The following is a 17,771-nucleotide window of genomic DNA, read 5'->3' as shown; positions in this document are numbered from 1 at the left end:
GTATTTTATAATTTCTGACTATGATATCATCCTCAGAAGACACCTCTGTATATGTAGGTTTAGTTGAGGACAGGTCACACAAAAGCAATATTGCATATGCTTTTGTGGGACACCCTGGGATAACTCATCCTGAGACCAGCTTGTACATTAATGTCTCATATGGTTAAGAAATACACACCAAACCCACATAGAATACAAGACTGGTTTCAAATTCACAATAGAGACTCGACCCATTTGGAGTCTAGGTTGAGACACATCTTCTTCATCTCCTAGTGCTGGCGAGTGCCCTTTAATGTGGATTGTTACCTCCGACAGTTAGAGCCTTTCAGGCGCTCTGCCTTCTTACAGGGTCTTCACTCCTCTTAGCACTCTGCCTACAAGGCTTTGTTTTAACACAGCCAAGCATACAATGATACCACCCCTTCCCTGCTCCACTGCAGGACAGGGGTAGATTCAGTTCACACCCTTGTCCTTCTGCCTTTCATTTTTTATTTCCTAGAAGGCAAGAGGATGCCTCTAAAAGGATGATCCTGTTATTCTAGGGAGTGACAGGATGCTTTCAGGCTGCCTAACCATCAGGTTGTTAGAAAAGATGAATGTTGCTCTGATCACATTGCCATGGTTACTGTGATGCTAATGGACGTGTCTGCATCTCTCATGTGAGTAAATGACTAGAACTGTCCGCACCTGGGAGTTTCATACACTGACTGCTATTCTTTTTTCTTGTCTACCCAAGAAACACCCAGGGAGCACTGCAGAGGCCACTCTGCCTGTGTGCACCCCAGATCCTGTGAAGGTGACAGCTACAGGCACCAGGGAACATCCTCTGTGGAGAAGTGCAGAGGTGAGACCAATGGCAAACACCCGAGGTGTGAGGAGGGGCCAAGCAGAGCCAGGCAGCCCTTGTCCACTGGGTCGGCCCGGCCTGCTGAGAAAGGAGAGGACTCCAGCCCTGCAGCTACAAGTGCTTCCCAGCAGGACCGCCCCAGGAAGCCCAGCAAGAGACAGGACAGGGCACCCAGGCCCAGAGGTGTTTCCCAGAAAAGACGCACCCATCAGCTCAGAGACAGGTGCTCCCCAGCTGGGTCTAGCCGGCCTGGCAGTGCCAAGGGAGATGTTACCTGTGCTGACCAGAGTTCTCTCCACCGTCACACACCAAGAAACAAGTTGACCCAGGACAAGCTTATAGGAGGGGTCTCCTCAGGTTTGCCACTCAGCACAGAAGAGTCGAGGTCAGGACGCAAGAAGCTTTATGAGGCCATCTGTGCATCTCCAGAGAATGATGTGGCTCATGGCCCCCTACCTGGACAGAGTGTGAACATTCACCTTCTTCCTGTAGAGCAGCGCCTGCTGATAATCCAGAGGGAACGAAGCAGGAAAGAGCTGTTCCGAAGAAAAAACAAGGCAGCAGCAGTCATCCAGCGAGCTTGGCGAAGGTAGGAGGGCAGGGGGCTGCGATCTGCCATGTTTCTGCTACTGTGACACCCTGTGCTATCTGGTGTCCCAGTGAGCTCAGGACAGTGAGTTCTGTTTTCAGGATAAAGACATTGGATGGAGCCTTTCCATGCCATGCATACCTCTCCCTCTCAGCACTTTCCAGGGTGTAAGTAAAATGCAAGTGTTCTGTACAGAAAAGTGCCCAGGACAGGGCAGTAAAGCCCTGGTTTGCAATCACACCACCCAGTTTTCCACTGCAGCTCTGACAACTACCTGATGTAGACAAATCTCTGTGCCTCCCTTGACCGTCAGTTTTCCCATTTTGGAGGTAGGATTTATCAACCCTTGCACATGTTTACGGTAGGCTGCTATGATGAGCTAATATGCGCTTTGTTAACTCTGATGCACCATATACGAGATATCTTTTAAAAATGTTTATTTTAACATTTATCATGTGTGTGTGTGTGTGTGTGTGTGTGTGTTTGTGTGTGTGTGTAAAACTTGCAGAAGCTGGTTCTCTCCTTCTATCATGTGGATCCTGGGACTTGAACACAGGTCACTGGGCTTGGTGGCAGGTGCCTTTACTGGACCAGTCAGCGCACCCGTTCCACACAGGCCTTTTTTTTTTTTTTTGGTCTGTAACCCAGGAATTTGTCAGTCTCAAATATCTAAACCAGTGCTTGGATATGCATGATCGCTGTGCCTGAACTGTATAGCCTATTGGAGCCACCACCACACTCAGGCTGAGCTGTGTCCTAGAAGCTCTACCCTGACTGGGTGGAGGCCATGAGACAGGACTGACAGTGTGTGCAGCCTGACACCTTTAGAGTAGAGACATGTTTCCTTGTTTCTCAGTCTACCACAGACTGTAGTGACACTTAGTGACAGCACTGGGAAAGGGCCCACTGGGGTTACGTGGCCTCTAATGCTGGGGTCTAATGGTGGCAAAACAACAGGTCACTGGGAACTCTGTGCTGTGTGTAACACAGCCTTGGGAGAAAAAGAAAGGGCCAGAAAGAAACAGTAGAAGCAGGGAGCAGAGCAACCAAGCTAGGCAGAGGCCTCTGGAACACCCCACCAAAGACTGTGTGACCCAGGCCAAGCCTTCTGGTTTGTGCTCAAGCAGCCTTTAAATATTGTGCCCTTATGTCTGTTCCCATCTGTTCGTGGTTCTAGCCACCCCAAGGAGGCTGTCAAGTCAAGGATCTGGAGTCTTATGTTCTTAGACACTCAAGAAAATGACTTGTGCCTGTAGTAGTGGCACTTGACCCTTTGACCCACATCCGAGGGCTTTCCGTCCATTACTAGTGTGTGTGCTGCAGTCACAATGGCAGTAGTCAGAGATGCCCTGTGTTCCTGTTTGAGGTTAGAGAAGTGAAGCCTGGTTGGTGCTCACACACCAGGCAATACTTGTACAGCAGGGGCTGTTATCACAGCCATTGTCAACAGCAGCCTGCATTTATCAGGACAAGTCCTCATACTACCATGAGGGAGGTCTCTCCTCACCCCGTCCCACAAATGAGGAAACCAAGGGACAAAGAGATCCATCAGCTTACCAACATTTGGGGACAGAAGGTACCAGTACTGATTTTAAGGTGGTGACCCCCTGCCAAGCCACAGGTGGGAACAGCCACTGTCCCTCCACTTGGGAAACCATGCCGGCACACACTGGCCGCCAGCCAGGTAAGCTTTGCTTTAAGCATCTTGGCTGAAAACAGCTGGTTTACCCTGTCAGCCCCACAGCTGCTCCGCAGCCCAAAGGTCTCTTCTCAGACTGTCTGCTCTCAGACTCCTTTGAAGAGTCAGAGGTTGACAGGTCCTGTCACTAAGTGTCCAGAGTAAACGAGCCCAGTCATTCCTTTGAGAACAGTGACTCACAGTGCACACCCACCTGTGCAGGTGATTATGCAGGGTCTCTTGGGCTGCACTGTTGTGCAGATCTGGGGTGGAACATAACTCTCTAAGAGCCCATGGGAAGGCACACTAAAGGATTCTGTTTCAGCTGTTCTCTACTTACCAACTGAAGCCCAAAGTTCTGTCCTTGAGCAGTGTGCTGCACCAACCGTAAGGGACACTGAAGGGCTAAGGGGAGAGGACTTGGCACTCGTGTACTCATGAAATGCAGGCTATCTTTATAGAGAACATGTCCAGCTAGAAGACGCAAGAAGACAGAGGCTTAGGCCCAGAAGAAATGAGTCTTAGGGTTGTGATTTTAATTTAACTGTGTTTTAGGGTGTCTTATATAGATGGGGAGGAGATGGTCCTTCCTCCATCATATCCACTTTGCTCGCTGAGGAGGGACTCTCAACTGAATTCAGAGCTACCCAGCTTGCTTCAGGAATGCCATCCCTGCCATTGGAGTGTGTGGGGGCTGCCAGACCTGCCGGCACTTACACGGGTGCTGGGGATCCAAACTGCAGTCCTCATGCTTGCTTGACGAGTGCTTTACCTGCTGAGCCAGCTCCCACCCCCTGAGCCTGCTTTAAAATTGACTATGTTAAAACATTAAAACCGCACAGTGGCCAAGCTAAGTTGGAAAACAGCTGTGTAAAATTGCTTGATTTTTTAACACACAGAGCCTACTCTTACCAGCATTTCTTTGGCATTTACTAATATAAATTAGCAACAGGCTAGACAGTAGGAAGAACCTACAGCCTGTGGTTTAAAGAGAACAGAGTTAACCCCAATCAGAGGTATGTTCTTGAAAATGGGAGCCGGGGACTGTTCCTCTGCCTGAGGACCACTGTGCTCCACCCGCCCATCCATGTGCCCACATGCTCAATGCAGGCTGAAAGCTAAAGCTCCCACAACACCAGCCAATGCCTGGGCTTCCCGGTGACTTGGAGCAGAGAATTGGGGAGATTCTAGGCATTGCAACCAAAAGAAACTGAGTTGTCAGAAGGGTGGTACCGCCCAGTCAAGAGACGCCATAGTTACTCAGTGGGAAGAATCATGAAGTCGGCCTCTGAGGAAGCAGGAAGGGCCTACACCAAGCCCAGTAGGGAGGTTTTTACTTTAGTTTGGTCTTGGAAGACTTGGGAAGGTTACCCTGTCTCTGGTACACACACAGCCATGGGGCTGGTTGCTCTCCTGTAAGTCAGGGTAATAGAGATGAACACTAATGGCGCTCTCTGTTAATGGTTCAAGACAGTTCTACGGTCCAGAACCCACCACACACACTAAATGTAAACATTGCCACCATTCACAACACAGGCTTCACTTCCCAACAGGGCCATCATAGTAAACTTTGCCACTTTCCTAAAACCCTCCATGTGTACCCACAATGGGCAGAGCAGACCCGTCACCAGTGCTAAGCCAGAACCCCAGGGTTTGCTATCACCTTAAGATGCTCAGTCTTTATGAATGTCCAAAGGTTCCCTCCCGAGGACTCGAGCCGTAGGAGGAGCCTGGGATGTCACGTGATTAATAATGTCGGCTCCTCACAGTGCAGTGCAGCCTCACCTTTCCCTAACCCAAGCCGTGGAGCTTTGACCACACCTCTTAGTCACAAATGCTCCATCACTCCTGTCTAGACCTTTCTCTGCGAAGCAGCACCTACTCCCCCTTTAAAAACCAATGGAGTGCCCAACAGCTAAGGAAAGCTTCCCAAACACCCAGCCTCTGGCTCATGCATGACACCTCACGCAGCACAGGTACTGCTTTCTACCTCAGCCTGTCTCGCCCACCTGTGGCTGCTGGAGGGTCAATACTTACCCAGTTCAAGCCTCTCAGTATTCAACATGAATGTTGAAACGGGGATGGGAGCTTGCTGGAGCCTCCCATTAAGTAAGCGAGTCCAATTCCTAGAGCTGTCGGCATTGCAGCGTCTTACAAGCCTGTCCTCTGTGACCCCACCAGCTACCGGCTCAGGAAGCACCTGTCTCGGCTTCTGCATTTGAAACAGCTTGGAGCCAAAGATGTGCTCAGATGTACCCACGTGTGCACATCCCTGCTCCTCCAGGTTTGGAGGGAAGAACTGGAACTCAAGTTCCCAAAGTCCGTCTCAGTAAACAGAGCCTCGAAGAGCCCTTCCAAAGGCATGTCAGCCACAAAGTCTGCCAGGCACTCAGTGCTCAGGCAGATCTACGGTAAGTATTCTTCTGGGTACCTTGTAACGAGCATCTCGGGATCCTGAGTGTCATGCCACAATCTGCAATAAGACATATCTGGATAGCCCTCCATCCAGATACTAGAAGATATTTTACTTGCAAGTACCAGTAGACTTTTTACTAGATTTTAATGGTAAGAGCTCCTCTTCTAGGTCCCAAGACTGAAAGCCTCACCACTTGAATCTCTCAGACTTCTGCTTGGGCCCTCCCCTCGCACTGCCCATCTCCTGGATCCCCAGAACCTATGGCACCTTGGCCATTTGTATGCTGAGGTAGCATAGTGTTGCTCACCTATGCAAATGTCTACAACTCCAGTCACTGTTTAACAGATAAGCTGTTGTGAACTCAAGTATTTCTAGCCCTGAAAAAGGCCCTCAAGATAAATTTGCAGTTCAGGTATCCTTGCATAGCCTGGCTAGCTCCTCAATAAACACAGAGCCCAGGTCCCTTAGGAACATCCCCGGAAGTTTGACAGCATTTCAACCTACCATGTCTTCAATTACTTAAGTTCCCAGTTCTGAATAATTTCAGCTTTTGGACTTTTGGGTTAGGGCTGCATAGCCAGAAAGGACCATGTAAATATACCCAAACCAAATAAGCCAACCACAAAAGTAATAGTAAAACCATTCCAAAATTCCAGAAGCATGTCTGGTCGCAAACTTTTCAGATAACTGAAAAAAAACATTTCCACGCCATGCCTCATTTATCTCGCTAGACACCTGCAAGCCCTCAACTCAATAAGAACTCAGAACTGGGTCAGGTCTTGGCGGCCATTCATCAGATAGGTGACTACCTGTTGGTTGATTGCAGGTTGTTCTCAAGAAGGGAAAGTACATCATCCCATCAAATCTTCAAAAGTCCCTCCTGTGCTTCATCTCAATTCAGGTAAGGAAGCCACTACAGTGGGAGAGTAGATGGGGAGTCAGCATGGGATGGATTTTCCCATGATCCTTTGACTTAGGTTATGTCTTTTTACCCCCTTTTCATGGGTTACTGCCATCAACATCTTTAAGACACAAATGCTTTTCACAACTAAAAATTAATTATTACCTCCAGTAGAATCAATAAATGACAGCCATTTATTATTGATCCCCTTTATAGTCTTCACGTAAATATCTTCCTTCAAAGGAATATATTGGAATCTTTGTCACATTTTTAATAACCTGCTCTTACTATAGACAGACCACCACAAACATTAAAGCATATTCTGCTCAGACTCTAGCACAACTGCACCCACAGGGGCAGCACAGGGAATGTCTTCTCCCTTACAACATATGTGAGTTTTACTCAGGACCTCTTCCTTCATGCCAGCATTAAGAGTGGGTGATAAGTTCAGGGCTGTCAGCAGCTAATGCCAAGTCTGGCCTATCTTCACAGGTGGCTATGGCAACACCCTCCCCCACCCGCCCTGCTCTCCAGGGCCATCCTGCAGAAACAGAGAGCAGCTGGAAGGTGAACAATGACTGTCAGCATGAACTTTACCATTCATTTAGGTTTTGCTGGGGAAAAGCAAAGTAATTACTGCAAAATCTTTAATAAGAGTTCGCTAATTCATGTAACACAAGGCAGGCTGATCACGAATAGCAGGTGGAGTGGTCAGAAACTTTCAAAGGAATCAAGGGCCACAGATGTGGTAAGACCGTCCTTATACTGGAATCGAGAAATATGTCAAAAGCAGAACTGTCACATATTACGAGATATATGGCATTCGGATATAATTAAATACAAAGCAGGTAATCAGATCATTCTCCTCTCAACTCCAGATTTACCAGCAATCCTTAACAATGAAGATGTTTACCAGCATAGGGGTTTTTAGAAAGACTTGAGTAAACACATTCAGTATTAAACTTAATGTAAGTACATACTTTTTTAAAACTTCACATAACAAGCAACTTGTCCTATAAATTTCTGACCTATTTGAAATAAAAATAAAATGGAATCTTTTCTAGCCCCAAATTTGAGGGAATACAGGTTAGTTAGGTCCAACCACACCCAAAGTAAGCACAACACATTTTTAAAAAGCCAGTCAGATAGGTGCTCAAGTTTAACTGGGCTATACGTGTTAATTAAAAACATGTCTATAAATCATTTCAATGAACTGAACATACACAGAAGGTGCTAAAACATGGAATCAGATGATTGAACCACAAAGGAAATAACTTGACTGAATTATTAGTTTGCTTTATTTAGGAATTCAGTAGGGCTAAGGGCTTTCTGATTTTGCTCAGCAGGCTTTTCAGTTCTTTAAAAATTGCTTTGCACAGTGTACATGTTGCTGTTCCAATTTGAGGAAGTGCCCTCCTAAGGCTTTGCACACAGAAAGCCAGAAAATGATGGAAATTCCAAGATGCAGCCTCCCTGGACTACTGCTTTGTATGCATGAGACCCAAATAAGCAATCTCTGCTTTCTGTAATCTTCTACACCCACACCATCACGCACAGGATTTCAACCTAGCTCTTTACTGACACATAGCCACCTGTGTCCATCTCTTTAAAATGACAAGCTCCCCACTAGCAAGAGGAATGACCATGGCTCATGTGGCTACTGGTAATGGCACCTCTGTAGGAACTCAATATATACCTCCACCTATGGAGGGGAATGCAGATGACAGCTTACTTTAAGACACAGTTACAGTGCCCAAGACCCAAAAGCAGTAATTTGAAATCAGAGAAAATTAAGGTGTGTTCCTTTGCCCAAACTGTCCACATTGCATACTTAATCTTCTACATTACTATCTGTCAGTAGTAAAATACAGCAGTGTGACTTCAGAGGGTTTCCCCACCATTTTTGTGGCCTGTCATTTGTTATTGTGTATGAAACTAATGTTTTCTATTGCACCCTAAAGTGTTATTCCAAGGTCACAGGCCTCAAGAAATCTATTTCGGCATGCAGGCATAGTGCCTGTAATCCCAACTATCAGGAGACTGAGGCAGGAGTGTTTGAGTTCAAAGCTAGCCTAGGCTACAGAGAGATTCTTAAGTAAGTAAATAAATAAATAAAATAGAAAACATCCTCCAATAAAACCAAACCAAAATAAATAAATAAATAAACACCCCCCCAAAGATTCCTATCTGTCATCCCTAAAACCTTCTAGTTGTTGTGGCAAAAGAATTCTAAGATGTGTGCAAATCATGTGTTCCACATGAAAGGCATGCAGAGAAGGATGTTATTACCATTTCCACTCACTCAAGATCTAGAGTCCACTTACAACCCCTCCCAGTCCAGTTCCTGCTTTAAAGAGATGCCCTATCAATCAATGAGGTGAGAAAGAACTAGTCCTCTTTATCTAGGCACCTGGCTCATCACTCCCTTGCTTGGCACCAGGGAAGGCATCCCAAATCCTTTTATCTTACCACAAACAACTCCTCTCTTCCAGTCAGATCAATAATATAAATATCCATTTGCTTTTAACAGTGAGCAGTTTGCAGTCTATACATCTTGACAACAGTGGAAGATCAAAGAAGTTTTCTTACAACCTACAACCAGCCAGTCAACCAAAAAATAAGCCAAAGCTTTGACCCTGGAGGAAGATCAGTACCAGTGTGGAATTCTGGAATCTGTAAGGCCTTACTCATGAGAAAGCTTTACTATCTGCACCTAAAGCCTTATTACCCAGCATATGTGGTCAAAGACAAGGTTCAAATGGTTTCTCCTGGGTACTTTTTTATTCCTCTCAGCATGCCCTGAAAGGACCAGAGCACAGCGCTCGGATGGACTGCCTCGCTGTGTGCTTCACCTCAGCCAACAGGGCTGGAGATGAGAACTGCCACACTCATCAGTAACAACACCTGCACTAAAGGAGCTGCTGGGCTGCGATTTCTAATAGCTGACTGGCACAGGCCTAGGTTTTTCACACTAGAGAACCTGCTTAAATGAGACAAGAAACCTGGGCCGCAGCAGCCACCCTCAACTCTACTTCCCTGGAACATACTGTGACAAACATCTCAAGAGACATTTTAAATTTTGGATCACAATCATGGCTTAGTGCATGCATTTACAAACTGCCCATTGTACTAAAGTGGAACTGAGACATACGTACACTCTGTTGCTTCCTTAGTTTTCAGTTTCCAAATTGGCCCAGAAAAGACTAAAGGTGTAGCTGTGTACTCTCTCTGACTGGGGCTTTCACTGCTGAATGGCACCAGTGAGACCACAGCACCAAGAAGTCAGCAGGACAGGGTTTATTAACAGCAGAATTCGCCAACCAACTCAGGCTTCTCTTCCTCTTTGCATCTTCTGACCAGCTTGCAGAAATACGTAGCATTCCCCAAATGCAATTTATTTTATGAAAGGAACCCATATTCTAGCTAAGAATACTTGGCTTAAAGTCTAGTGATTATGGGCTTTACAAAGGCAAAGATGACATCAGGTCACTCCTGTGCCAACACTAAAGGACAGGAAGCAAATGTTTACTTCATTTAATTACCTAGACTTTTAGTTTAGTAAATTATATTCACAAGTATGAAGACAGGTTTATGTAGATGGGATCACAAAGATTCACTGGTGAGCTCACTCTATGTGTTCTAAACATTTAGCTCTTAAGAAATTCAAAATGTTCTGCTGCCTGTCCTTGAACTGTGTGCTAGTCCAGGCAAACAGCGTGAGATCACTAAGAACTCTTACAGCTTATTTCCCCACTTCTGTATGAAGGAAGCTCATGAACAACTAACTGCTTTAAAATGTTGAGGTTTAATGGCAAACATCCGTTACATCAGTCTTTCTTCAAAATAAAAGAATGTGCATGAACAGTTCATTTCAAACAGGAGGTACCATGGTGCTTCTTTAATACAATGCATTCAATATACTTGGACCTTGGGGATGGCCACTGATGTACACGCTGAAGCAGTAATGCAAGTCTGTAAGCCACTGCTCCTGAACACTGCCACCCTTCAAAGTCTGCAGAGAAAAACAAAAGGCGCTTTAGTTTGAGAACCTGACATTTTTCATGGCCTCTAGAAAAGTATCTTCCCCAACTACCAGCTGGAGAACACACACAGGCTGGACCTAGGCCTCCCTGAACATATGTAACAGATGTGCAGCTTGGTCCTGAAGAACTGGAACAGGGGCTGTCTCAAAAACTGTTGTCTATACTTAAGATACGTTCTTCTACCTGGGCTGCCTTGTCTGGCCTCAGCGGGAGTGGAAGAGCCTAACCTCGAAGAAGCTTGAAGTGCCAGGGTAGGAGGATAGATACCCAGGGGGCCCTCAGAGAAGGGGAAGGGAGAGGAATTGTGGCAGGGGGTGACAGGGAGATGGGGCAGTAAGCAGGAAGTAAAAAGTGAGTAAGTAAAGAAATAAAAATTTAAAAAAAAAAATCCTCTCCTTCTATAAACTAGAAGAAATCTTAAAATACAAACCAAACCAACTGTTGGGAGTTACTATAGCTAGTGAAAATTCCTACTCTTTAATTTTGAAATTATGAAATGGGCCCTTAAGAGCGTAAGTATTTGAATAATTAGTCCCCAGTGAGTGTTACTGTTTTGGAAGGTTCTTTGGACACAGCCTACTTCTGGCCTAGGCTCTCTACTTCCTGAACTACTGAGATGTAAAGCCACCCAGCAAACACCCACTGCTACAGATATATCCCAGCCACAGTGCTTACTCCATGATAAGAGTGCACTCTCAAACTGTCAAATACATTAAGTCCTTTTGTTTAAGTTGGAACTGTTATCTGATCAATGTGACAAGGGAAACAGTATGTGCCCTTAAGAGTAACAAGTTCTTTGCAGAATTGTTTCCTCCTGGACATGCTGGAGACTAATAAAAATATTTATGGACATCCATCCATCCCTTATGCCTTTATTCCTTCCACTTGGCATCAGTTTTCATGATCTTTACACTAATATCAATAGATTAATTCTATAGGGCCAGCTATCAATCTTCTTTCTTCTTTTGTAGAGGTAGGCTGATACCAAAACAATTAGGTAGCACTTAATAAATGCCAGGTAAACTAAACAGATTACTTGAACATTCTCATTTAACAGTCACCCAAACCTGCATTAATCCTATTTTGACAGACAGAAAAATAAGTTTAACTAAAGAAGTGTAAAAGAGTTGCCATTACTGTTGCGCAAAAAAACTGTCTCACAATGTCTTTAGTGCCTAACTCCCCGACAGTAAAACCCTTGAGGTGGGCAAGCAGCTACTGTCCCTCCCCACAACTTCTCTAACAGTCTTCCAACCCCTGAAGGAGAGAGTGGCCAGGCCCTACCCTTAAAAAAAAAAAAGAAGCCCAAGATCCAGCCTCAATATTCCTCCAATCCCAGGCCACCCTGGCAAACTTCTCCACACCCCCAAGAAACCCTATATAAAGCTTGTATCCTGCTTAGTTTTTGCTGCTTCTCTCCAGAGCAGAGGCAGCTACTCTTATGTCTTTCCAATGAATGTTGGGTGAGGTTTGTTATATGGTGTGACTTTGTGGTATTCCTTGGCTCCCAAAGGTGACCCCTCAGAGCTGTAACATTTACACCAACTGAACTTGTGGTGCCACCTTCTTCTTGAGTATTTTAAGAGGTTATTATTAAAAGACTGGTTCTGAATCATGGACAAAGAGTCAGTTGGTACACAGGAATTTCTCTCAAAAGTAGTCCTTGGCCCTCCCTCTAACAAAAAGGAGAAAGCACTGGGTTCCATGATGCCTACCGTAATGTTCTTGATAATCTGCTGCACTATGATGGCATTTGTCAGCATGTGTGACCTAAGAGGCACATGCTGAAGCAGCAGGCGAAGCAGCTGGCCTATAACAGGCAGCTCCTCGGGAGACGCTCTGTTCACCCGCAGACTCTGTAACATCAACCTGAGGACTCTAGGCAGGAGAGCCAGGATGGAGACACAAACCTCCCACAGCTTGTCCCTAGAGTAATACAAAGAAAAATGAGTTGGTGAGCCAAAACACAAGAGGAATGCCCTTCCCATATCACCCAAAACTAAAATAGACTTTCAAGAAATACAAATGTTTCTTGCCAGATGTGACAGCTCAATGCCTATAATTCCAACATTTAGGAGATGAACAGAAGTGACTCTGATTTTGAGCCCAACTTAGGCTACATAATGAGTTCAAGGCTAGCCTGGACAACCAAGATCCTACCTCAATAAACAAAACAAATAAACTCCAAACTAAATACAACAAATCATAAGTAGTAAAGCAACTAAGAATTAACTGCTAGCAAGTCTAGTAAACAGCATTTTCCTGGAAGCAACAGCGATTATGTATAGCATAGAGCTTGCCAGAAAACAGAATGATCTACACATGTACACACACACTGGAAACTCTTCAATTACTATACAATGTAGAAGGCTACTGCTTCCAAGAAAGAACAGAAATCCATAGTTGAAACTTTAAACCTATGACTGGATCCAGAGTCTGGTCAGTATCACCCAACAAAGAAAAGGACTGATTTCCAGAAAGAAAACCGTGTTTGCCAGGAACCCAAACAAACTTCAGAAAGTAGCCAAAAATGGGACCATTACTCCAACACTGGGTCATAAAATGATAAATGGTCATTTACATGTCACTAAACAGGCTTATGATAAATATGATCTGAGTGTAATTAAATGACACAATATCCATTTGGAGGGTGAGTACAGGGACTTACGGGGAACAAGTAAAGTCCTGAGTGAATGTATGTTGTCGACAAAGGGAATTCTATGTCAGGAACCATTAAGTTAGGATTGATTGGCAAAGCTTTCCCCCAGGTAAGGCTTGGGTGGCAAAGCCTTCCATAGGTGTAGAGTGCAAACGATGAAAGTGTATTCAGAAAATGTCAACCATAGTTGCTCTCTTCGCCCAAAGATGTTTACGGCCTGAAGACTATTCAGGCTCCTACCATTTTTAGCTAAGCCTATCTCTTTGTCCTACTGTATGCAGTAGCCCACCTAGCTGTTTACCTGTATATAGTAAACAGTGTATAATAAGCATTCCGAGCTTCCAGTGTAGTGCAGCTTCTCCAGATGAGAATCTAGCCTACCCAACCCCAGCTTTCTCTAAATGTACCTTTATTCTTCATTCTCTCACTTGCCCTGCTTAGGTCAACTCCTAGAGCTGTGCCAGAGCACAGCAGAGATTGCTGATGGCTCCAACGTTAGTCTTAGTTTCTGTACTCGGAGTGAACAGCCTTCCAAAGTCCCCAAATCTCAGCTTTTTGAGCATGTTCAACTCCTGGGACTCCACCTAAAGGTCTTACATGTAAGGTATACAATGGATCCATTCTAGACCAGCAAGGTCAAGGTCTTTAGCCCATGTACTGACACAGAACCAGACTTGAATAGCCATGTACAAGGAGAAAAGAGAAAAGTCAGCAGACGCTTGAATAGTTAATAATAAGGCAGAGGCATAAAGACTATAAAAATTCATGTGAAAAAGATAACAGGAAGTTGCTTTGGTTCCTAAACAATTTTTAAATACCCAGCTTTGGAGTCATCTGACAGTGAGGATGCATTCTGAGAAAGGTTAGATGATTTCACCGTGTGAATGCCACAGTGCATAGCTTCACAATACTATCAAGAGATGCAGTAAGCAGAAGATATGAAGCTGAGCCAATAAAGACATCAAGTACTATGTACCTAATGTTGTATTTTGTCATTTTTTTAAATCTTGATTTAATGTTTGAGTGTCCTTCTGCTGCCTTATAACTCACTGCCAGGCTGGCCTCAAACTTGTAGCATCTTGCCTCTACCTCACAGTACTGGGGTTCCAGTTATGTACCTTTCTTGTGCTGTATTCTGTACAACTAGCAGCACCGTTGGTCTGTACCAGTTATCTATACCAGCACCACCACAAACACATGAGTAACATCAATGCCACTAAGTGGTGACAGTCTCAGTTCCATCCCAGTCTTCTGTAACAGTCCTCACTGACTGAACATGACTTCCCATTTTCTACTTGTTTAGGTGGATTTCAAGTAACTAAACACTGTTGGAACAAAGGTGTCAAAGTCCTAGGTATGAGAGGCAAGTATCTGAACTGAACTTCACATACAAGGGGAGAAATCAGGAAAAGGAAAATGTGAAACTATCTTACAATGAAGTCACCATTAATTCCTGCAAAATACACACTAAAAAAGGCATGCAACCCAAGACACAGAATCTGCTCAACCCTGTGAAAGACAGTTTTCAGAATCCCTCTTACTCTCCATGGAAGAGAAAGTTTTCTGCATCAGAAAAGACTTTTGATCAACTGTCAAGAACTTGAAAGCAACATCAATAAACCACAAACAAGAATGGCAAAGTGCCAAAACAGAAGCAAACCAAAGAAAACAAACAAAACTTGGTCAAGTGCTCAATGGGAGGATTAACTCAAAGAGAATCAGACTGAAAGATGTTTAGAGACAAAAGAGGATAAACAGCTCCCCATGCTTTAAATGGAATTCTTAGAAAAACTAAGAACAATGGAAGAAATAACAAAGGACTTCCCAGAATGAAAAACAAGATCCCGAGTCTTCAGGCAGAGATTTAAGCCCAAGCAATGGAAAACTACACACCAACTTAAAACAGATTATCTTTAAAGAACATAAGGACTTAGACTTCTACCTACAAACCAAGAGGCTAGGCCAGCAGTAGAGTTTCATTATTCAAGAGCCAACTAGATAAAAGAAAGAACAGCATCTTCAGGGCTGTGGCACACTGTGACCCAGGCTTTGTCAACCCTGACTTTCAGCTAGTATCTGTGAAATCAAAGATCTCTGTATTTGAGGCCAGCCTGGTCTACACAGCCAGTTCCAGGCCAGCCAGGTCACAAAGTGAGACTTTCTAAAACAAAGAGGTACTTTAAAAAGGAAAACAAGTTATTACACATACTTGGTTTTCCCCAGTCTAGTCCAATAAATCCAAAGATGTTCCTTATTTAAAAGCTTTAAAGATCTTTGAAATTTCAGATTAAAAAAAAAAAATAATAAGGGCTTATATTTCAGATGATAGAAGATCCCGACAAGTAGCAATTACAAATGAAGTCCTATGTGGAGATGTTATAAAACCTTAGATAATATCAAATCTATATTCACTATGCATTAGTTTTATGGTATTGCAGTAAAAACACTTATTTTTTAAAAAATTGAGTCTTTATTGGAAAGAACTATGAGCTTACGTACAAATAGTATGATAATGGACAAGGCCTGGCACATTCACAGAACAGAATGCTACAGATCGAAGGACTGTAAAGCCAGCCAAAGCCAGACCACAGCCTCCATGTGTAAACCATGTACTACTGGAAACAGCCACACTCGCTTATGTATTTGCTACTGCTGCTTGTACATTATACAGTAGTGCTGAGTACCTATGGCAGAGAGCTTACGGCCCTGAAAACCTGAATTATTTACTATCTAATCCATTAAAGAACTTTGCTAAAGCTTACCTTCATATAGAGAATTAAAAGTGAATAAAACAGAACAGTGAATAAAATAGAGCAGAATAAATGAATCAACACAAATGATCACAGACCATACTGATAGCCAAAAGAAAAAATACAAAAAGATAATTATTATCAAGTTTGCAAATGTGAAGAACAGAAGAAATAGATATACACAGAACCACCTACTTAACAAGCCACACTACCAAACAACACTAAGGTAACAGAGATACACACAGAAGAGAACACGTACTCCAGTTTGTGTTGTGTGCAGGTAGTGTGGGTCTATACACATGCCCAGGAATGCATTACACGGATGGGTCAGTTTGTTATTACTGTTTTAAGCCATGAAATGTATTCAGCCAGCACGCACACTACATTTTTCAGCACATTTATGAGTTCAAAGAGAAGAAGCCACAGGGCATGAAGGTGCACGCCTACAGCACCAGCACGTGTTGAGACTGATAAAGATTCTGAGACTGAGGCCAGCAAGACTGTCTCAAAAGAAAAAAGAAAAAAAAAAAGCCACTGCGAACAATGTAAGTTCAAAGAAAGACTAGAAACTGCACATATAAAAAGATTAACAAAAGAGAAAAGAATGTAATTTTTATTTTTTCCTATTTGCTCACCTGTCTAGAGGTTTTTCACTTGAGCCAACAGGTACACCAATAAAATCATAAACATGAAAACACTTTTAAACCTATAGTGGAATTGTCCAAACATCCTGTAAGTTCTAGCTTAAATATTGCAAAGAAGTACAAGTACTAACTAAAGTCACTAGTACTTAACACTTCTTAAATCCAACAATTTAAAATTCTATTCTGGCTATCTCTAATTAAGCCTAAAAATAAAATAAAACCACACACACACAAACCAACCAAAACACTACTAAGAAACTGTACTAACAGTTCATTCGCTGTCTTTAGAGTAGAACTTTTTACTTTGGAAGACCTCTAATTCTCATAAAAGCTTTCCAGAAACTTTGTAATACCATCTAACTTTTCAAATCTGTAGCTTAATGAAAAATAAAAAACCCAAGAAGTCTTGCTACAACACTAAAAAGATGAATATAAGAAAAAAAAAAAAAAAAAAAAAAAAAAAAAAAAAAAAAAAGCTACCAAAGCATATTCAAGCCCACTGAAGGAATTTAAATTAGTTCTAAAAATCCAGTTATCCTTCATTCTTATTTAGGGAGGAGAGAAACAAAAGGGAAAAGATTAAGGTTGAAAATAAAACAAGCATTACCTCTTTTTTAGATGTTCTGCTTCGCCTTTCTCTAGAGTAAGCAGAAAATACAGAAGGCTGTAGCAACAAGAAGCCAGGAATGGCAGGAGAGTTTCATTAACTACACACGTATGATCCAGGAGCTTACACATCACTCCAAATATACAGCCAGCTGTGCTGTCAGGAATTACAGTCAATCCAACCTGAGTGCAGAAAAGTGAGATTAATCACTGTGGTGGGGGAGGGTAAATGTCACTTTAGTAGTCATAATCACTGTGGTGGGGGAGGGGTAAATGTTACTTTAGTAGTCACATAACTCAGCTACTTGCTGTACTTTAAGGCCCAATTTTCCTCTGAGAATTTAATTCTCAAATAAAATTACTTTGCATGAAGAAATAACTTTTTTGTGTATGGCAACAAAAATTGAAAGCAGAGCTCAGGAATTCACACATGCAAGCAAGCATTCTAGCACAGAACTAAGTCCGAGAACTGCCATTGATACAAGACACACTGCCTCCCTTTCATGGAGGAAACATTTACAAGTTTCAAACATTACAGTCTCTATCACAGTCAGAAATAACATTATTTAAAGGAATGCTTCATATAATCCCATCCAAAGTCACGATCTAACAATCACAGTTATATATAACTATTCAAA

At 43.3% G+C, this 17,771-nt stretch overlaps 2 protein-coding genes across 4 annotated transcripts in view; one reads left to right on the top strand and one right to left on the bottom strand.

Annotated features, from left to right (window-relative positions):
- Invs (inversin) overlaps positions 1-11,330 on the top strand; it is a 138,988-nt gene extending 127,658 nt beyond the window's left edge. For 2 of the 3 annotated variants that reach the window (XM_034503464.2, XM_076934995.1), the window contains 4 exons: positions 737-1,436; positions 5,296-5,525; positions 6,357-6,431; positions 8,962-11,330. In XM_034503464.2, the coding sequence (XP_034359355.1) occupies positions 737-1,436; positions 5,296-5,525; positions 6,357-6,431; positions 8,962-9,065 (1,109 nt within the window). In that variant the 3' untranslated portion in view covers positions 9,066-11,330. The remainder of the gene's footprint in view (positions 1-736; positions 1,437-5,295; positions 5,526-6,356; positions 6,432-8,961) is intronic. The other variant, XM_076934994.1, reaches the window with a different exon arrangement.
- The window catches only part of Tex10 (testis expressed 10), a 39,485-nt gene continuing 31,931 nt past the window's right edge, over positions 10,218-17,771 (bottom strand). Inside the window, exons 13-15 of the mRNA XM_034503462.2 lie at positions 17,135-17,316; positions 12,190-12,400; positions 10,218-10,443 (exon numbers count right to left, since the gene is read on the bottom strand). Of these exons, the coding sequence (XP_034359353.1) occupies positions 10,330-10,443; positions 12,190-12,400; positions 17,135-17,316 (507 nt within the window). The 3' untranslated portion in view covers positions 10,218-10,329. The remainder of the gene's footprint in view (positions 10,444-12,189; positions 12,401-17,134; positions 17,317-17,771) is intronic.

This window comes from Arvicanthis niloticus, chromosome 5 (genome assembly GCF_011762505.2).
Source record: "Arvicanthis niloticus isolate mArvNil1 chromosome 5, mArvNil1.pat.X, whole genome shotgun sequence".
NCBI lineage: Eukaryota > Metazoa > Chordata > Mammalia > Rodentia > Muridae > Arvicanthis > Arvicanthis niloticus.
Note: the sequence above shows the minus strand (reverse complement) of the source record. Positions and strands in the feature narration are given on the sequence as shown.